At 38.0% G+C, this 22991-nt stretch overlaps 1 protein-coding gene across 13 annotated transcripts in view; it reads right to left on the reverse strand.

Moving 5' to 3' along the window:
* Positions 1-22991, reverse strand: part of LOC117424593 (RNA binding protein fox-1 homolog 3-like) — a 330577-nt gene that overhangs the window by 15482 nt on the left and 292104 nt on the right. For 4 of the 13 annotated variants that reach the window (XM_034041102.3, XM_034041099.3, XM_034041093.3 and 1 more), the window contains 10 exons: positions 22170-22421; positions 14817-14957; positions 11458-11511; positions 9957-10049; positions 9021-9081; positions 8443-8541; positions 7079-7132; positions 2892-3024; positions 1999-2038; positions 260-327 (listed from right to left, as the gene is read on the reverse strand). In XM_034041102.3, the coding sequence (XP_033896993.1) occupies positions 260-327; positions 1999-2038; positions 2892-3024; positions 7079-7132; positions 8443-8541; positions 9021-9081; positions 9957-10049; positions 11458-11511; positions 14817-14957; positions 22170-22388 (962 nt within the window). In that variant the 5' untranslated portion in view covers positions 22389-22421. Of the gene's footprint in view, positions 1-255; positions 328-1998; positions 2039-2891; positions 3025-7078; positions 7133-8442; positions 8542-9020; positions 9082-9956; positions 10050-11457; positions 11512-14816; positions 14958-22169; positions 22422-22991 lie in introns of those variants that run through there. The other 9 variants (XM_034041103.3, XM_034041097.3, XM_034041100.3 and 6 more) reach the window with 8 other exon arrangements.

The following is a 22991-nucleotide window of genomic DNA, read 5'->3' on the forward strand; positions in this document are numbered from 1 at the left end:
GGAATTTAGTTGGTTTCTGGATAGTTTCCATTGCACCTGGTTTACAAAACACAATCCAGCACATGCTCACAGATGCTAGAATTACAGACGGTAACCGTAGATCTTGGCTTGGCTCACACATGGAATCAGTATACTATATATCGTAATAGAGTAGGGACGAGAGTTGAGATTTTTCAGAGTAGTCTGTAATTGAACTGGATTTGATCAGTTTATCCCCAGTGCAGGAGCCTCTCTTGAGTTGTCTGAGCAGGACTCTTACCTGTCGCTGTAGGCAGCTGCTGCCGCGGCGGTGGCTGGCTGAGCATATCTATAAGCTGCGTACCCACCCTGCAAACAAAACAGCAACTTTAATGCATTCTGATTGATGGATGGTTTTGATTTATTTTCTTTTGTCATTTTTTATGATAAAACCTTTACGTTTGCCTTTAACTTCATATACAAAATTGTTTTTTAATCCTATGCACAGTATTTATTTTACCAGGAGTGAACTCATTGAGACAACACCCATAAAAAAAATCTAATATTACATCTCTGATACGACCAATAAAAGGCAAAAACGCGATGAGAATATTGTATTTTTTCGCACTAATCATACAATGGTTAGGGTTACTGAAATTGTAATGGTATGCTGGAAGGTGTAGAGACTGCAATATCCCTTTTTAAAATAGACTCTATAAAGATATGGCAGTTGAGTGCCAATCGGGGGTTGTGAGCCCAATCATAAGAGTGAGCCCTAATGTACATATGCTGTATATTAGCACATCTGATTCTTACATTTTGTCTTTCCTTTTTAATTAAAGCCAAACACTGTGTTCTTGATGAGCACTGTATATTACAGAACCCTCCCCCTCTATGTCTGGGATGGTTAAAGAGGGTTTTCCCAGCGAAGGTTAGTAGTGGGGGGTGTTAGTTTGGTCAAGGGAGAGAGGAGGGGGTGGTATGACGCCTCCAGTTTCTGTTCCCACTGGCACGGCTGTGATTAACACGTTTTTAATGAATGTGTCGAGTTTTTAATGAATGTGGGGCACCTGGCAGGCTGCCACTATTAGATTTGACTCAAGAGCCATTGTTTTACAACTTGATAGGTAAAAGAGAAGATTGACATCAGTCTTCAAGGAGATTAGTGCACCAGTGACAGGGCTGTGGTTTCACCTCTAGGTGTTTGGCGATATGATATCCACATATTAATTGTTCATTGCAGAGATAAGTGCTGTAAGTTAAAGGCAATACAGTATTCATTCAAAAACCTTGTTTTGAAATGAGGTACGACATTACACACAACACTAAATTGTTTTTATATCTCACATTTTAAATGTAACCATTTACCGTGATTAAGGTCTGGGTACAACACAGGTGCATGCAGGAACAGTTCATTTATTTTTGTTAATATATAATTGACATGTATGGTATTATAACAAATCTTGGCTTGACTCGTATACAGAATCAGTACTTCCCTGAGGGCGGGCGCACAGGAAAATGAAAACTTAAATGACAAAACAGCCCGAGGATTTCAACGCAAACTTGAGAAAATACAGCATGTGGGGCACCGCTAGAAACTATACAAGCAAGCAGGGTACTTACAGAATATCTGGCAATACCAGAGATGAAGGAATTGCATTAAAACAAAGGGGCACTTCCAAGTAACCTTTGTAAAAATAGGCTGCCATATATCCAGAACCTGATTGGAACAAAATCCTGTTTTTGTAAAGATTCATTGGTTCCACATTTGGCCAGCCAGCAGAATCTGCTTAATTGCAGACTCCGCTATCTCAGTCAGCATCAAAGATGCAAGCCGTAGCAAAGTCTCCTTGGCACCACTCACTGCTCAAGACCTTTCTGAGCTCATCAAGAGGAGCCAGGCAATGATATCGCTTCAGCACAGCAATCCAATAAGAAACATAAAAGACGGCATGAATATTTATCCCAATCACTTCATTTATGTATTTTTTTTTTACATGGGGGGGGGGGGGGGGAAGAAGGAAGCAGTTCTGTACTTACATAGATTTCTGCACCATAAAATCCGTCTTGATAAACAACTCTATGGAAAGAAACAGAAATGCAATGCAATATATACGTTTTTTTTTTAAATATATATATTTTGGCAATTAATTTTTACCCTGTTTTTTTCCCAATTTGAAATGCCCAATTGTATTTAGGCTCAGTCCACCACTACCACCCCTGCGCTGACTTGGGAGTGGCGAAGACGAACACACGCTGTCCTCCGAAGCATGTGCCGTCAGCTTCTTTTCACTCTGCAGGCCCGCCATACAGCCAGCCCAGAGCTACAGCATCAGAGGACAACGCAGCTCTGGGTAGCTTACAGGCAAGCCCGCAGGTGCCCGGCCAGACCACAAGGGTCACTGGTGCGGTGTGAGCCGAGGACACCCTGGCCGATCTAAGCCCTCCCCCACCGGGTGGCGCTCGGTCAATTGTGCGCCGCCCCACGGGAGCTCCCGCCCACGGTCGGCAGTGGAATAGCCTGGACTCGAACCGGCGACCTCCAGGCTATAGGACGCATCCTGCACTCCACGTGGAGCGCCTTTACCGGATGCGCCACTTGGAGGCGCAATATATAAGTTTAATTATTATTTTATGATGAAGCATAAAAGGTGTATGTCTTGACAGTTAGTATGCTTCCAGTATTGCACTGAAAATGGGGCTACAGAATTAAAATATAAAAATAAAAAATTCTAACATGAAATAACTTACATTTTGGTCTTGACTGATGTAGTACTATTTTAAAAATCATTCAGTGCACCTAGGGTCATGAAAACAATTTTTACATGCATTGTACTGGCAAAGTTCCCGGGCTAATTCTCCACTGTCAATACATGTAGCTCAAGTCCGTGGAGAGTGTGTGTGAATAAAGCTTGTGTTCTGAAGATACTCACGCTCCATAGGTGGGGATGGGCGGGGGGGGAGGTGCGGCACGGAACGTGTTGTACACTGCACGCCCCCGGCCTCTTAAGTGGGCTCCTCTATATGCCACTGCCGCCCCTGTGGTTGGATAGGGGAAGCCAGTTACTGGGGAGAGAGTTAAAATGCAGCGTTAGACCACACAGCAAGTGTTCTTCCCTGGAGTAGTAGTTATTGTGAAGGTTAGTCTGTACTGTACTGTTGCTATTCTGTACCAAAAAAAGAGACTTGCACAGGGCCGCTTGAAACCAGCAGCAATTGTTACAGGGAGTTTCAAGATGCTAAAGCCCTGTTAGATAAAGGGAGTATCTACTGTACACTTTTTTTAAGACTGATACAGGTCCGCATCTTTCTGAAAATAATATTAACTCAAGTAAATGTTTTGTCCAGTTCCATCTGTGTAAATAACTTTTGGGATGAGTTGCTTAAGACACACCTGTGATTGTTACCTGTGCATTGTGGCTAATAAAGCACATAATACAACCTGGAATGGCTTGCAATGTGAGCGTAACTTTCATCCCTTTGCTCAATACTTTTCAGCTATCCATTAGACAAACTAAATCAGGACCAGCAGCTCAGACTGAATGGCTTCATAGCCTGAAGACAGATGGTTGAGTCCTATAATGCTGATCAAATTTACTGTGTCAGCAACCTAATTTAAATTAATGTTCGAATACTTTCAGTTCTGAGAAATGATGCCTGAAACCAAAGAGTTTTGTTAATTTCCTACACCTAAACCTCATTGACCTTCCTTTCTTGTTGGTCAACCTCAGTGAAGATAGAGAGAATTGAAGAGATCTCACATGCTGTCAGGTTAATGCGGTTTCCTGTTATGATTACTGCCCATTAGCAGTAGGCAGGGAATTAATATAATAGAACCCATTTGCATGAGACATTTACCACAAATTAGGGGTATAACAGCTTATTGTCTGTTTGGACTTGTTGTTATGAGCTTGGAGACCTTACTTATTTTACATCTGCTATAAAGGTGTTGGACTGTATTATTGTTTATGTTTTCTTGACTATTGAAATTATTTCCCTGAAGAGCTTCCAATCTCATTTGTACTGGAAATATAGATTATTTTTTTTTGTATTATATAGTCTGTGATATATGTGCAAGTAATCGTGAAATGAATTATAGGTTAATGAGGTAAAGAACTTCACTAATAACCAATAAATAAAATACACTGTCACATTATTATGCAGTCTGAACATTCTACTCTTTTAATTAAAAGAAAAAAATGCATTTATATGTACAGTGTGAGTAAATTCAACCTGGGCTTATACAGATGCCTGACAAAACAATTTTATACAACTCTGTTTCAAAGCATACTTTTATCATGGCTTCTGTAGCCATTACGTGTGTAGAAAATCAATACCGAATTATCAGCTTGGCCCTGTTCTTGACTACCTTTAGGTGGCTGGGCATGGAATCTATGAGGTTGCCTGTCAATTCTATGAGAATTTTTTGGCACAAGAGGTTTACCCCCAAAAGAGTAAAAACTCTTCTGCATTTTAACTTTCTGCAGCATGAACCTTATGTATACTCAAAAGGGGTTTTAGCAGCACTCAATTATTCTATTTGTCTCCTCAAGCTGTTTTATTTTTAATATCTGGACGAGATCATGGTAATAGAATTTTAAAGATAAACAGTTAATCTGAGCATTGGGACAGCTGAAAAACAGCTGACTCCAATCATGGGAAGGATGCTTAATTATCCCCTTAATTTATCCTCCAACAATTAAAAGATCTATCTGCATGAATTAAGGTGGTAATTAGAGTTCACCATTTCCATGGCTGTCTTGCTTTAGTGCTTCCTTAACAAGCTTTACCCTCTTAAATCCAAACACAGGCTCTTGTACTGTATATGAGGTAGTAAGGTCTCATTTACTATAGGATTACATTGGTTTTAATGACACTGTCTGGGCAGCAATGACATAAAGACCAGAGTGAGTTTGTTCACACAACAGGTACAGTAGGTGGATATTAATATAAGTTCATGAGTACAGTGGACCCTGACTCTTATAGTGTAGGATTGTGGGTATCCTCGATGGAGGTAACACGCCATACCTTTGAAACCCATCCTGATTCAAAACTAGGAGATTTCCTGCCACACAGAGCTGTAATGTCTAGATAGGGTTCAGACCGCAGTCTGACAGGGACAGCAGTGTCAATCTGAACTCCCGAGTGAGTGCCAGCACCCCAACAGGTCAGCCAAGTGTTACTGTGTTAATGTTCCGGGGCACTAACAGGTTGCAGTGCTTTTCTGTGTGCATTATAGACCACTGCCACTAATATTCTACATTACATTTACAATTGTACTTTACTTGTAGCGTGAAACAAACTCGCACTGTTTGTTAACACAACACTTTTCATTTCCTTTTTCATGAAATTAAAACAAAACTGGTAAAGTTACAAAAGTAGTAGAGAAAAAAAAACTTAAATTAAATTGCCCTTATATATTATAGTCTTTGAATAACCTGGTTGGAATAAAAATGTGTATTATAAAGATGCGGTTTAGCGCAAGAACACCTAAACTTACAAAATCAAAGTTCAGCATAAGAATTTGTAGTAGTAGTAAAACTTCTTGTGGCTTCACAAACACAGGTTGTGTTCTTCTGTCATTGAACAGGGGGAAAGGAATGACTTAAACTCTCTTCCTAACACTTGCCTGGTTTAGGACTCAGGGCAGATACTGTGACTTCCCTGGAAGAGGTTAAAAGCAAGCAGTCTCCGGGCCTCATCCGTCATCCTCTTGAATGGGATTTGAGGACAATAAACCTGTAGCACCAGGATGAATGGAGACGAAGTGTGCTGTCACCACAACACGATTTATGGGGCCCAATTTCGCTGATCTCCCGCGCAGAAACGAGGACTGATAAACAGTGATTAATCGCCTTTACATCCCATTTTATTCCTACCCAAAGTATATTAAATCTAGCCATAATTATTCCAGAATAAATCCACCGACAACTTGCCGAGGAATGGGGGGCTGGAAGCTGGTATTTTTTATATATATATATATATATATATATATATATATATATATATATATATATATATAGTTTAATACTTTGTAGCTTGCTCTCTCTGGGGGACTGAGAAACATATGGTGCCGTTTAGGCTTGGCAAACTTTAGCGGCGTGTTAAGATGACTTGAAAGATTAGTGCCCAATAAATCATATACCCACAGCTCGCAAAGTAGGGAACTGAAGTGGTGGACTGCATTAAGGTGATTTGATGTGACGCTGTTGCAAAATGTGTGTCGGTGTGCATGTATATATGTGGGGAGAGGGGTGGTGGTAGAAATAAAAATGATAAATGACTGATTTCTGTCACAGCCGGTTATTTAGAGGCTTGCAGTAAAGCTGTCCCGGAACGAACAGATTTTAGTCTAATGAGCAAAAGGAAAGCCGTTAAAATGGTGAGATGTGCTCAGCACTTCTTCCAAATGAAATAATACCATTTCCCTCTCATTAAGATGCATGGGGTTGGTATAAGGTATGGTAATAAAATCGCAAGTGAAAATAAAAACACCTGTGGAGAATATTAAACTAAAACTCAGCTGGTCCAGTGAAGAGAGCGATGTGTTAAAATGTGTTCTTACTTTCCACACACATTGACGCAGATTTTGTTTGGTACATTTTTTTGTCTGGTTTCACACGGTATTACTTTTCTTTAGTACCGGTAAATTCTGTGAGGTAATAGCAGTATTTCTGATTTATATGTATGTATTTATCTAAACAAAATCTGGTTAATGACAGTTTATTAAGGTAATGGCCTAGTTCAAGAAAGTGATCCCTTGATCTGTACCTACTTCTGGGTTCTGAGTTGATAACCTTTGATAACCATGTATCCCATTATTATTGTTATTAATTTCATTTAATTCTAGTTCAAAAATTGGACCCGTTTTTTGTTTATTGCAAAATGTATTTAATTTTGTTCTCCTTTTTCCTAAAAGTTAAGTTTCAACATCACCAGAAGCTTAGAAAAACCTGTATCTTAGTAGTCTTACAGCTAAGCGCAGCTGAAGCCCAAGTAAGGGCCCTCCAGACACAACACTGTTGCAGTATGCAATTTTTTACAGGAGTTTCTAATTATTCAGGACCCCAATTGTATCTGACCCAAAGGCACAATTCTGAAGTGGGCAACAGCATTTTACCTGCATAGAACTCAGGGCCGTAAACAGCTCCCATCACTGGGTTCAACTTCCAACCTGCAGGAGAGGAGAGACAGAGGAGCAAGTCTGTTATCTCAATCATTGTATTCTATTCAGTAGCTTTCCTATAAAATATAGTGATTATTTTATTTTAAAGGGAAAAAAGAAAACAAAAAAAGAGAACAAACAAACCAAAAAAAAGAGGAAAGCTGCTGTAACTGGTGTCCAGTTAGTTGTGTGACAGTGACGAATGTGGTTTGTAAATCTCCATTGTCTCCTGAGCTAAACTCTGGTTCTCTGGGTGGGGGTTAGGGAGGCAGCATGTCCACTACTTTAATTCCCTGCTTCGTTTCTCGCCGATCACAGTAAATGAAAATCACTCTGAGAGCTGCCCCCTGTGATGGCCTTGTGTAGAATGAGTTGTGGCTTTTCCATTTAGTCCCCGATATACACAACTACACTTTTAAAACCTACTCTTGTCCAGTCTGAAACTCGTTCAGCATGAGACAGCAGTCTCTTACCCTTCCACCCCACCATTGTGCAGACAATTCACCTTTGTATCACAAAGTAACACGCATTAGCCAAGAACAAATGTTGATTGGATCACTCTTAACCTTGAAGTCTCAGATAAACTCATTTGTTTAGAAATGCTTTTAATTCGTTTTTGTGTTTCTTAGCTCAGTCTGTTACTGCTCCCCCGCTGCTTTACATTTCTAGCCATCTCTGCAACCTGGTTGCCTGTTGTGTTCAGCAATTTGGATGGCTGTTTGCCAAAATTAGGTTATATTTTCTTAAATACTAAATAATTCTATTTTATTATACTATATAAAAAATATATAATAAATTGGAATTACTCCATTTCAGTAGGGGATCCACATTCAGTAATAATAATAATAATAATAATAATAATAATAATAATAATAATAATAATAATAATAATAAACATGATTGTTTAACATTGGATTGAAATTAGATAGAGCCCAATCACAGTTCAGTACAGCACCTCATTGCCACATAAGCACCATGGGATCTACTATACTGTAGCTGTATGATTCAGCACCATGGACAACGCCCAGTACTGGCTCCTAAAGAACAGTTGTAACCTTGTTATAGCAAAGAATCATCTGAATATTTTGTATACAGCTACCCAAGGTAAAAAATAAATCTACAATAGGATAGCTCCCATGTTTTATCAGTATGCACTACATTTGTGTGGCTTGTGCATTGTAGTTTAGTTTTAAAATAAAGCTGCATTTGCTTGTCACAATTCTGTAGCAATTGGCAGAACAGATTTCTACTGTCTATATTATAAACATCAGCATGTTCACTTTTCCTTAGTCAGAAAAGGTGCTGATCCAAGGTATTACCTTGACTTGAATGGGGCAACGTCATGAATGTATGTTCCTTGTTGTCTCCGAGCAGCCTGGAGAAATCCTCAGCAAAATCTGTATCCTCGCTGGCAATTGCTACAGAATCATTACATATAAATATACAGGTTTAAAACTAATACACAGACTGCACAAGGAAGTACTGGTTAAGTGATATTGGAAGATTTGAGAAGTGCAAAGACTATGCATGATGAAGGGATGCCCCTGTATCACACTGTAGCAAAAGAAAGTCTACACTTCCTTCTTCCTGCTATCGCATCACTTCCATTCAGGTAAGTAAGTCCAGATTTTATAAAACTAAACAAATATATGCATATACCCAAATAAAGTAATAAAAAAAAAACTAGATGCATTATTCAGATTAGGGGACCAGTGACAATGTTGGCAATGCAACTAAAGGAATTTGATTAGGTTATAAATCCTTTAATGAACAAAGGGACTTGAAGGGTTACACTGTGTGTCAAATGTTTCTTCCTTGGCAGGAGGGATTTCAGACAGTGAAGTGTATTAAAAAGAAGGGTAATTAAAAGTGTTATTGCAGCTGAAACATGTCTTACCATTTGTGTAGGGGTTTGCCACCTTTTTGTTTGTCATCACTCTTGCTGTTGCATTATTTACCTGTGGTATAACAAAAAAGACAATTATACACACAATTCTCCTGTATATTAACATACATCAGCAGCTTTGATGTTGTTTGACATTATGACATTAACATGAAAGTGTATAACAAGACCTGATAAACAGATGACTGAAAAATATTAGTCCTTTACTATGGAAGGACTCCTACTGCAGTGTAATTTAAAATCAGACACTTGTGAGCATTAAATACTGACCCAATAATAATCCACTCAAACTGAATATTTCACAGTCAACCAACTAAGTATGATATACAGTAGCTTCTTGCTCTGTTGTTAAGATTTTATCTATGCATTTATCATTTTTAAGATTGATTTGTTTTCTCTGTTATTGTTTCATTCTCACTTGTATATTGCTTGTACGTTTTATTTGCAGTGACCCCTTGATGGTCATTACCCTGTAAATGAATCATTCTTGTATTTTATACACAGGATCTGTTGTGAGGAATTAAAAAAAAATAACAATAATCAAAATTATGAGAAAACATAGCCTGTGGTCCAATGATCAAATTAACATTATGAAATGTTTTATTTATTTATTTTGTATATATTAATATAGCCCTTTTAAATGCCAGGATTTCTGTACACCATATTGCATTTTTTTTTATCCAAAACAAAAAAAAACACTTGTGTATCTCTGCCCAGGTGTTCTTTTTTATATGGAGTATATTCCTAAATGTAATATTAATAGAGAACGGTCAAAAATAAAAACAATAGTGAGACGTCACTCATTCAAACTCATTTGACAAAGCTGAGGAAATCAGGGAGAAAATAAAGTTGAAAAAAGAGGTAAAGGATGAAAAAAGAGACAAGACAAGCAGCTGCAACGATCAAGAAAGTAGTGGAAAAGAAAGGCACCTCTATTTTCCGTCCCTCTACGATTGTACCGTTTAGTTTCTCCCGTGCATGGTCTGCATCTACACTTGTTTCGAAAGTTACAAAGCCGAAGCCCTGTGTGCCACAGAGAGCCAGAGCAAGAGGAAGAGAGAGCAGGAGAGAAGGAAGAGGAGGAAGAACAAGCACATGGTCAGTAACATAGATAAGTCTAGAATGTAAAGCAACAGATCTAGCACACCAAAGCCAGGAAAAGTACTGTGCAATACATGACGCTGCTGAGAAGAACGAGAGGTTAAATCCAAGATCAGAAGAGAGACAAAAGCAGCAGCAGCAGCTTTCTAATACAATGTAAAGGAGTAGAGTTTTAAACATTATATGTGGAATTCAAGGAACAGCTATACAAATCACCTTACATAATAAACATCTTCCTTGTTTTACAAAGCGGTTCATGCTATTTCATTTAAAATTTTAAATAAAGGAAAATGTATTGCCCTAAATATATGTCAGCTAAACAAACATGCTCTCTGCCTTTGTTCAGCTGTAATTAAAAGGGATTTTCAAAAGAATGTATCCAGAAGAACATTCAGCCACATGCATGTGCTATAAACACTATATCCTATAGCGGTTATTTAATGTGACTCCCGCTCATGAGGAAAGGCCATTTCATTTCACTTCATAGTATTGTCACCAGTGAGTTATGAGGACTAGTGGAGTAAACCTGACACCCCACAACAAGCCATTAGATATGCTTTGCATACACATATGTATGATAAGTCCCAGTCTTAGTGTCTATATATAGTGTGCATGCATATGATGATAATTGGTTTCAGAGATAATGCATGTGAGAGGTACAGAGCTGTGTGATCCGGTATTCATATGCAGGATCTCAAGCCTTTCGACTAGCATAAATAACACTGAAGCCGGGAAGGGGGTGGCTGAGGGGAATAAAAAATAAACGTAAAACTGAATTGAGAGCAAAATTAATCCTTCTGACATTTTGTGTTACTGCTTTCGCCCTCTTTATCTTTTTTATCATGCACAAATAATTAGCTCACACGATGGGAGAGGGGAGCCGCCATTTTTCAAAGGAGACAAACATATTGAATGCAAATTGCAAAAGCTTCTTACAAAATAGTTTATTAATGGTCTGCTAGGTTCATTATAAAGTAGGCAAGGTGCGGAAAGAGCATCATGGGTAATGGCTTGTTGGGCACAAACAATAAAAGCTTGTTCTCATGTAGAAAACCGTTTCTCCGGTACTTAATCTTCTGTCTACTGGATGACTGGTTGAGCAGGTTCAGGTTGATGCCATAGCAAGTATCCAGGACTCAAGTTGCTACATTTAGAACAGGAGTCAATGTTAGACAAGGGTTTTCTCTATGGAGCGGGTGTTATAAGTATCTAGAGGCCTAATCCCCCAGGGCAGGAGCAATTATGAAACAAATCAAAAGAAAACTTATTCAGGAAATAAAACACATTCAATAACAGACAAAGATAACTGATGTTGTTCCAGCTCACTTACCTTGGAGCCCCGCTCATTAAAAATTATTTCAACATCTAAAATTTTCCCAAATTGCTGTAAAGAGAAAGAGACAGACATAAAGAAAATAATTAGAATGCATTAAAGTTTGTACTTTGTCACAGACTCTAAAGCCTGATTTATAATGCTACCTTATATAGAACAGCCTGTTTTCTATATGATTGCTGTACACCTGGGCTCCTCAGGAGATTTACAAGCTGTTAAACTCATATCTATCACCTCACCGCAGTGTAACAAAGTGCATGCCCCCCAGGACAAGGTATAACCTCTTCAGCCCCTGTTTGTCATTTTCACTGTAAATCATATTTCTATACAGTAGATGCATGCTGGCATGGTGAATTTCAAGTCTTACTGTGACTGTGAGGAACATGAGGACATAATATGTGACATTTGCAAACTAGGCACAGCAACAAGTGAAGTGTACCTCACTATAACATAAGACTTTGATTACAATCTTTTTGTTGAAATGTATTTCTTTGGTGGTCATATTGCAAGCATTTCCTAACATATGCACTTTGCAAAATATTAGATTAGTGTTATTGCCTATCTCTCAAACCATGAAATTATGCAGGTAAAACACAAGACAAGCTGAAAAGCACTACATATAAAAGAGTTATTACATGTGTATATATTAGCATTTAATTAACTGCGCCTAAATAGTGAAAATATACTTTATAGTGGAGCATCTGCAATTACAAGAGCATCTAACAAAAGGTAGGTACTGTGTCTTTATGGAGGGTTATGACATTCAACAGGCCTGATAAAATTGAAAACTGACAAAATGAAAAAGGAAAAATAAAATGTAAGGAACAGAAGCCATACAAATCCCAGTTTTTTTTTTCCAAGGGACTCTGGCAGTCTCAAGGGGTTAACGAGCTTAAGTATTCAATTTAACGGGTTTGCCTTCAGATCATTAGAAAACAGTGGAATGAAAGCAAACCTTAAGTTCCTCTAATGACTGGAATGAAAGCAGGTTTTAATTGCTGTCTAGGATGGCCGTATTATTTCATTAAAACGAATTACTCTGTCAAACAGCCTGCGTCGGCTTCATTTCAGCACAACAGGAAAAGAAATGGGCCTTCAAGGCGCACAACGCTCGATGGAATTGATTGCCCGGCTCAAGCACTATTAAGGTTAGGGAAAGACTTCTTCTGTCCTTTCAGTCCATATCAGGAGGGAAAAGTGGGGTGTGCCAATTCATTTGGGGCATCAACTCCCTGTGAACTGACTAGAAATATACATCTCTGAACCAGCCAGGCAGCAATTCATGCACATGATTAATTTGAAATGGCTGTGATTTTGGGGGCTCACTCAGTCCCCATCACAACCACACAAACACATACACACACACAATATAGGCTTAGCATACAACTGTACATTACTGAAGTAGCTTCCCTATCCCGTGGAAATTAACCTACAATTATGGTTTGATTTACAGTCAATCCCTGTAATAACATCACCTTTTTGTCTTTTTAAATGGCTTATGTTATTTGAGAGTTCTAGGGTTTATGTATATTTGAAGTGCGGCAATTCAATTACTAATACAGTATATATATATATATATATATATATATATATATATATATATATATATATATATATATATATATATAGATAGATAGATAGATAGATAGATAGATATAGATAATGATGGCCAGTAGACAATTGTCTTTAAATATTTGTGTACATTAAAATAACCAGATATGATAAAACAAAGGTTAGAAATGTAATGTTGCATATCTTTTTTTCTGGAGTGAATATATGATAATTTTGTTTTTAAGAATAAAAGAAACAGCAGGAGAAATTCCCATAAAGGAGTAATTCACTTTCAGCAGGGTGGGCAATGAATTGCTTCATGACGGTGTCTCAATGCACGATTGAGGGCCACCACGTCCAGATATTACTTTTGTTTGCTTTGTGCCTCTGTTCATGCAGAGCTGTGATGGTGCATTGAGCCAGTGGCACATTACCAGTAATTACAGCTACATAGAGCTAACAGCACAAAATGATTCAATCCAGAGTCATTGTAAGAAAACAGAGGATTGGTGGAATTTTTGACACAAAGAGTTAGCTCTGCCATACAATCTCACATTCAAAGCATTTTCAAGGACATAAACGGGGTAGATTTATTTACTGCAGTGCAAAGTTTCAGAAATAACTTCATTTCTAAATCAATAATCAGAGTTGTTTATATGGGGTTTGAAAACAAAAACACAAACTGTTTTCTTTTCTTTTGAAGATAAGGTTCAAATTACATTTTATCTGCAATATTTGATAGAAATGTTGCAAGTCTCAGTCAGCTAGTATTGCTAGTTCATGTTTGACTGCAGAGTAACTTTGTGCTAACCATGCTCACAAACATATACACACACAAACACAACTTGTTAGGAACACATGCACAGAAGTAATGCATAATGCAAACACACACACATACACACACACACACACACATACACACATACATACATGCATGCATGCATACATAAATAAATGCATACATGCATGCATTATACATCAAAGCCAATTCCCCTGTAAAAAGTTCCCTAACATAAGGTATGCACAGATTGCTATGGTGCACTAACCATCTATCTACTTTTCCCTGTCCTAAACAGTTCTTTTTTTATCAGAGATTTCCCTGACTTGGTGGCTAATTACTATGTGGCACTTGGAAATTTAATGAATCCCCAGAGACCTGAAGAAATAGAATTCCAGCCACCTTACTGGCTTCCAAAGGGAGTTCTCCCCAAGCCCGTCATCACAAAAACACCTAATTAGGAGAAACTTTCTTTTAATTGCTGTGAAAAGCACAATTCATTAGATTGTTCTGCCAGTGGGACCTTGTAGCGCTCAAGACATCAAGGCTTTGGAAAATAAAGAAAAAGAAAACAGAGAAGGTATCTTTGGATTTGGGAAGAACAAAGGGTTTGTGGTATTGATTTGTTTTTACAAAAAAATGCTCATTATTACATTCAATATTACTACTACTAATGTTATAACATTTTGTATTATTTTCTGCTGTACTATATTGGCCAAACCATTCTTGTAAAGAGAAATATTTGGCAGGCTAAATAAATAAATAAATAAATAAACAATTATTTTTCATTGAAGCTATATTATTACCATATGGTAACAACCCGTCAACGTCATCTCAAGATGCAGAAATGTTCCAAGCAATTACTTGGAACATTTCAAGTCTACAATGTGGTTCTCCTAATAACATAGTTTACTGAATCAACCAGTCCATATGCTACAGTACAATTCTGACAAAGGTAAGGCACCCACCATCCTGATAAAGTTCAACAGGGGTTTGCAACTATTAAAGGAAATGACTGAAAACCCACCCCAAACATTTGCCGTAAGTCGGGGTCTCTGAAGCGGAAGGGGATGTTGGAGACATGTAACCGTTTGGGTTGCTGCTTCTCTAAAGGGTCTGTGGACTGTAGCTGCTGTGAGCCCTCTGTCTGCGCCACATCGTCTGTCTGCTTGGGGGGGGGGGGGGGGGGGGGGAGGGGGGGAAGAAAAAGAAAGATTATTATTATGAACCTGAAACTGAATGAATACTGGTAACACTTTAAAATAAGTGGTGGCAAGATAAACGTAGTATATATTTCTCATAACGGCTGTGACTAATCAGCTATTCATGGTCACAATAGTGAACGGGCTGTTAGAAAACAGCACTCTGCTTTCTTGACATAGACTCAATTCATGTGAATTCCATATGGATTCTTTGGAAAGCCTTATTCTAAACTTTAATCACATGAAGTGCAGTGCTGTTTCCAGCCATATCACATATAATAAGACTTTATTCCATCTTTGCTCCTGGAGGTATTTACTTTTAGCTTATGGTTTGTTTGACATATTTAAACCATACATACTTCCCATCAACATCTCCAAAAAATCGTGTCCACAGCGCTTGTCTGTAGCGCCATGTATCCGCGTGTCCCACTGGCAATCCAGTTAAAATGCACTGCGTTTCTCTCTTGAAACCACTGCAGCCATGCAGAACTAAAGATCCCCAGACAGGACAGTGGTTATATGAAGGCTGATGCACGTTTTGTTTGTTTGTTTGTTTGTATGTGTGTGTGTGTGTCCTAACTTGAACCCCCTTGCTCCAGCGCTGGTCAGGTCACTAGATTATGATACTTCAATTTGCTTCACAGCTGCACTGTTGAGATTCTCCTGCTTCTGGTCAGATTTACTGAACTGGGTTCAGTTAGAGAACAAAGAGAGCTGTGGGCTAGCTGAAATAAGATAAGAACCATGGTTTTCAAATGCCATGATTAAGTTGCTGTTTGGAGTCGGGGGTCGGGGGGTAGGAAGGATACGTGTTTAATCTTTGCATGATCTGGTGGACACTTGTACAGTCCCACACAAAATCTGTATTGAACCACACTTTACCCCTCGAGCCAGAATCATACATTTCTACTACAGCCAGGCCTCTGCAGTAATTAATATATCTCTGAGTGGAGCCTATACCTTTCAAGTAAATTAGCATTATCAAGCCTGCAACCAGCTGTGTTTAGTGTTTGTGATTAAAATTCAAGTACAAAATTAACGGAATTAAATAATGAAAACTGTGTTTAAAGAATATTTACATAGTAATTATTCATCAGTGACCTGGTTTACTGATTATAGATGTAATTGCTAGATTTGCAGGGGCAGAGTGTGGCTCCTAAAATGAAGCGTTAACACTTCAGCTGGCTTTCAACTTCCCTCCCCGGATCCCATACTAAACCGTGAGGTAATTGCCCTACTCCAGTTCTGCTGTCCCTGAGCTGCGTCGCTCCGCAGTTGAGCATTGCTGCTCTCGTCTCGGCAGATAGATGGGTTAAACGGCTACATAATTGGAACTTTTTGTTGCTGCTTCCCTGGAGTGGTACATGTGGAATCTCTGATCCTCCAGGGCTGAATGGAGCACGTGTTCTATATCATTTATCATGAAAAGTGTCATTTTTGGTTAGGATCCTCAGCTCCCACACAGTTCCCACCGGCAAACGAAGAAAGAAAATATAAACCAATCCTTTATATCAACAGATCTAAACATCTAAACAAGCCAGCCTCCCTCAGTTTTCTTCTACCGGCTTCAAGCACATTAGCATCCCTGTCTCTTAGGCCCAGTTCAATCTGTGCTCTGGGACTCTCTTGTGCTTCCTCGCAGCACGCTTATCGGGAAATCACTGTGTAGCAAAGTGCTCTCCTTTGTGACTTCGGAAGCAGTGAGTGAGAACACACAGACTCTGTGATACAGAGATGCCGGTATACACCAGAACACAATAACACAGCCCACAGGAGTGTAATCCCGTCCCCAGCGTTGCAACTCTACAGCAGGTTGGCACGGTGTGCTCCACTCAATGCATGGATGAGAGATAAAAAGAAGAAATACCCCATTCTTAATAATCTTTCTAGTCATTTCATTCCAGGAATTCTTCTGGACACTCAGCGACGGATTTGCAAACTTAAAAGCAAATCACAAAAAAGCAACAGCAGTGTGGCTTAGTGCAGTGGTTCTCAATCCTGGTCCTGGGGGACCACGGCCCTGGTGGTTTTTGTTCCAACCAAGCTCTCAATTACTTAAGTGAACCCTTAACTGAACTAATAATTAGCTTAATTTGACTTTTTAAATAGTGTAGCTTATAAAATTGGAGAATTTAAGTTCCTTATACAATTTTATACCTAAATTGAAATCTCTGTGTGTTTAAAATAATTAAAAAGATCAGATTATTCAAATTATTAGTTCAATTAAGGGTTCAATTATGTAATTGAGTGCTTGGTTGGAACAAAAAACAGCAGTGCCGTGGTCCCCCAGGACCAGGATTGAGAACCACTGGCTTAGTGGTTTGTCCTTCAGGCAAGGTGCTATATAAAGTCGGTTTTAGTACTAGTATATAATCCCCCTTTTTCATATCGTTAAAGAGCCATCTATAGGGTTTTCAGTTGTCATTTAATCTGTGTTAATTGGATGTTAATTATATTGCAACTGGTATGTGCTGGTGTTGTTTTCGAGGAGATGAGATTTCTGGAGGATCCTTTGCGGTATGAAATTGAAAAGTAATTAAATAACTGCTGCTTCTATCTGCTGTTCCCACTGCTAGCTCTCTTGTTGCAGAGGACATTTACAATACTGGTCACTCCAATGCCTTGTAATACCTTTGTTATAAGGTCTGTGTGATGGAGAAAGTATTCTGTATCGGAGCTGTGCAGAAGCAAGAGTATAATCTTGTTATATTTTCTACGGTTGTTACCTAGTGATCCAATGGTAAAAATGTGCTGTTGTATTTCCTGTAAAATAGCATCAGCATTAAAGAAAAACCAATGGCCCACCTGTAGGTCTTCTGCACTTCAGTATGTACTGCATGTTACATCTATCTAGAAAGATGTGATTAGCACACATTATATGATGCAGTAGTAGAATGCGTGTAATTTACTGTTTGGCTTCTGGAAAGAATAAAATCAGGTTTGCTAAACTTCGGATGCCTGTGCTAAACAGAATTGATTTTAGAATTGTGGCGTGATTGCGGGACACTGCCGATTTCTTCTCAATGGAGACAATGGGTTGGCTGTGATAAGTCAAGTTGGCTTGCTGATAAATACCTAGATGTTTAAAGACTGCCCGGGAAAAAAAAACCTCAGAAGGGACCAACGTTCAGCCATATAACACAAGGAGCTAAACACATTTCAAATTACAGTTCTTCTACTAATATTAACACTGAAAAGCGATCAAAAGTTAATGGTGTTTATCTCCCAGTGGAGATTTTGGGACACAGAGAAATGGATAGTTTCATTACGCTTAGCCTCCACTTGTTTATTAAACTTCCACACACCATTAAAGACCTGCTACCAATTAAAAACAAAACAACCAGTTCTCTCAAATCAAATAACATTGGCTTCTTAAAACATCCAGTTGTACAACCCAGTCTGTTAAACGCTGCTTCATAAAACTAGATGGGGGTTATAAGTATATACTTTTTAACTGAGACTGTTTACAACAATTTTCCATAATTTAGCCTTTTGTGCGCTCAACTGGGTGTCCTCATAATACTACTTGTAACAGTTGGAGGTTACAAAATACTCAAAGCTCACAAAGCAAAACAAGATAGCGTTTCACAGGATATTTTCAACATCTCTCATAAGATAACCTTCTTATAAATATTTTAAAACCTTAAACAAACTCACTCCCCTGTTGATTTGGGGTTTTCTTGAACATAAGGAAATGGATAACTCCGATATCCCGTTTATCAAAATAATTCCTATTAAGAAAGGCCCAATTAATAAGCAGCAGTGTCAACTAAACTTGTCATGCTTTCTGTTAAGGTCTGACTTATGACATTATTGTGCTTGCTCTGATCTGATGCTTGAAGCACTACAGTAAGTATAACACAGATAAATAACATGACTCTGTTTTTTGGCCCTAGGTGTTCTCTGCAATCACACGATATCCACAGTTACACATTGCACACAACTGGATTTGGAATGACCATGAATGGAGTTACAGTATACAAATCTAACACTTTTTAAAAGTCTGTTTACTTTTTGCATTCACAGAGTACAGTAGGTTTGTGGTAGATTGTGGTAAAATACAGGTAGATGCTATTTACTGTAAGATACTGGATAGCAACTCCTACTTGTTAAAATTGGTTGCATTGTAACTTGTATTTTATACTACAGTGGCTGGTTAATTGTTTTATACACATATTTTGCCTTCTTTTTTATTTTTTAACCACTCTAGGTGTTGTCTATAGTACACCCAAAAATAAATTTAATGAAATTCATTCCCCATGAATGTATTGTGAATGTACGGTGAATAATTATTTTATTTTTCTGTAGAATCAGAAGTTGACATAAAAAATGTGTGCAATTATTTGCAGGTTAGAATTATTATTATTATTATTATTATTATTATTATTATTATTATTATTATTATTATTATTATTATGCCCCTCTCCTCCTCTCCCCATGCTGTCTCTCTCTACTCCCCGAGGCCCTGTCACTCCCGTTGTGCTATGAGAGACTTGGGCCTTGCAGCCAGTTAGCTTGGTGAGATTATACAGCCTGTTGTTCAGTCAGTTCTCTAACACACTTATTCACTGTTATCTGGAAATCACTTCCAAAGTGCTCTCCTCAGCACTTCTCCCCTCGGAACTGCAGTACAACCACATATGTAATTGAAACTATCCGATTGGAAAGCCGCCAAGCAGGTAGATTACATCCGATTAGGGCGATACCGGAGCTTCACTAAAAGGGATTAGCCTGAGCCGCTTTATTTTTTTATTTTATTTGTTCTTTTTTTCTTTAAAGGCGTTACAGACAAGCCTTTCTGTCACTAGTACTGTGGTTAAGAAGGGGGATTCCACACACAAGTGTCACAGACAGCTTAATGATCCAGCAAAATGTTTTTTTTAAAAGCAATTACAGTTTCCCACAGCTTTCTGTTCCCTTCTGTTCCCTCTGTTTCACTTTCAGAAAAATCAGCAGGATATATTTTAATTGTTTTTTGGTTTTGTTAATGAAACAACAGCAGTCTGCCATTTCTACAGTGTTTCATATACTTGTGTTGTATTGTCGCAAGTCAGTTCAATTTTAATAGCTCAATCAGCCAATAATACAGTAATCTGTTTTATTAAAAAAAAGTCCTTCTCAACTCAAGCAAATTAATGTCAAGATTTATTTTGTCCATTGCCTGCCTTATAATACAGCGTGCTTACTAACCTTGAAACCTGCCCGCAAAAATCACAAGAAAAAACACATTTTCAATTCCTAACCACATTAATACCCTCCGTAGCCTGCAAGATAATTGACCCTCTCATCAAGCACACCTTAGGCATTATGATTGGCGGTACCCGTAATCAATTACCTAGCAGGTATTTTGCCCGCTAAGCCCGATGTTAATGCATAAATTCAAAGAGCACTTTCACACTTAGTTCCTTTGACCATTTTCCAATTTTCTTTGGGTCATCTGGAGGTAAATGGAAGATCCCTCTTAAATATTAACATATATTCTGCTGGAATATGACATTCAAATTTAGTGTGTTCAACTTTAGTGTACTAATGAAAGCACCAGCCGGACCATCTCATACAGCTGACCCTTGGATCACTTTTAGATTGCAAGGATAAGCAGGAATGAGACCTTGGCTCAGAACCTTGGCTGACAGAAGAGATAATTCATTTTTTTTTTTTGCCTGGAAAACATCCAGCAAGAACCATGCCAAAACAAACCTTCTGAAAATGTCCTGTAGTGTCCGTGTAATATTTCAGAATGCTAGCCCTTTAAATTATAAATAATCTAAACAGCAAGAGTAACTGCTGAGCTGGTCACCAGCGACTTTCCTATTGGGTTTGTAATCAAAACCCTCGCACAGTCTGACACCACAGCAAACAGGACAGCCTATCATTAAAACAGTGAAGCAGAATGGTTGCTGGTGAGCCAGCCTCTCAACCAAAGCCCCTTTTTCTTCTATCTGTCCTTAGGGATCAGTCCACTTGCTTATGTTGCAGTTTTCTAATGTTTCACCCATTGCCGCATGAGCTTCCTCACTGTCGAAAACACTCTACCACAGTCGGATCCTTTTTCAGAGGTTAAAAATATAAATTGGACAGGCTGGTTTAAAAGAATTGGGATGTTGCAATAATAACTATACAAATAATTCAACAACTTAACAGTAACACAACATAAAACCAGAGAAACTTTTGTTACTGAGTCAATGTAAAAAATAGAACAATGTAAAAAAAAAACAATTCATTCACTACTCAATGGAGAAATGATATTTCCAGTTGTAGCAATAGTAAGCAATGTATTTTACACTGGTTTATAAACAGTAGTAAACAGTTTTACCACAGTTTTACCACAAACAAATAAAGTTTGACAAACGCTGAAACAAGTCTGAGTTACTTGACCCAAATAGTTGAATAATTAGTTTGTGCAGCAATAGTAACTTACATGTAGTTACATTTGAATTTGAATTGCTGTTACTTAGTATACAATAAAAACACAGCTCAAAAACACAAAACATAAGTGATTTAGTAAAACTATCTAAGCTGCCATGGTGGACCCTGGGTCTGACACCGTGGTTCAGTGTGCTTTTGGGGACAGGTTGGCCTTTACTACTGTCCTCTCCTCATGTTTACATGGGTCTCTAACTATCTATTGTGTATTCAACCTTATGAAAATATTCTAATGGGAACCATTGAACCCTGAAAGGTAAGAAATGGCAAACCTTGGGAATGAATTGCTTTGTCAGTTATGAAGAGTTGGTAATCTAATTGTGTAGAATAGAATACCCTTTACCATTACTGGATTACCGATGATATAACATTGCATTTTATTATTATTATTATTATTATTATTATTATTATTATTATTATTATTATTATTATTATTATTATTATTATTATTTATTTATTAGAAGACACCCTTTAACACATATGCACATGCTTTTATACTATTATACTGCATTTAATACCCTTTTCTAGACTGTAGACTGCTAATGCAAGAAGCCATGTGTCTATAATACTCTATAGCTATTATTTTGAGTAGCTTGTGACTTACATCCAACACACCAGATTTTATGAATAACAGTATTTGTAATCAGTATAATAAAATAAATACCAATGTTTAAAATGTCCAACTGACCAAATTTGCCCTGAACTTTTTAAAACTAAGTCTCCCCAACAGGAGGCCTGTGTGCTGCTGGACTCACTGGTACTGTCGTTGTGCCGGTGAGAGAGGGTGTGTTGGCGTTGGTGCCAGGCTGTTCTGAGTGGGTCTGCGTTGGCGTGTAGATGGTCATGGCGTGATCGGGTACCGTGCTCTGGCCCGTGTAGTCCTGCGTGGTGTGGGGGTGTGCCGTGGCGTACTCCGTCGGGATCCCGTTCTGAGGGGGAGGGGGGTACTGGGCTGGGGGGTAAGGCTGTGCCATCGCTTCTGGGGGGGCCGTAGCCTCTTGGTTACCCTGGAAACCAAACACAGAAACACAACAAAGGTAAGTATCGTTTATCGTAAAGTCCAGAGATACATGGCATACAATAATAACAATAATAATAATAATAATAATAATAATAATAATAATAATAATAATAATAATAATAATAATAATAATAATAATAAATAAGAAAACATATTTGTTATTAGCCATTGGTTATCTTACACATTTAACCTCCCAATTTCAATTGTTCAGCCAGATAAAGCCTTATTTAGTGAGCTCTTACAATTCTTTGACCTACTATGAACAAACAGGAATACAATTGTTATGATAAAACAAAACTACACTTTATAATCACAGCACCATACATTGCTGCATATTTGAGTCGCCTGAAAAAAATGTAAATTATTTCTGGGTTTTGCTGGCTGATAAGAGTACGTGACTGTATATAGAGGGTTTACTGAAGAAAGTATGTATTTTTTTAAAAGGGTCAGAAAATTAGAAGTTATATTAAAAGCACATTAAAATAATAATACAGAAATAAAAATAATAATGAAATAGAAAATTGGGCACACATTTTTAGGTCTTGTTTTTCATCTT

Source organism: Acipenser ruthenus, chromosome 19, assembly GCF_902713425.1.
Source record: "Acipenser ruthenus chromosome 19, fAciRut3.2 maternal haplotype, whole genome shotgun sequence".
Taxonomy (NCBI): domain Eukaryota; kingdom Metazoa; phylum Chordata; class Actinopteri; order Acipenseriformes; family Acipenseridae; genus Acipenser; species Acipenser ruthenus.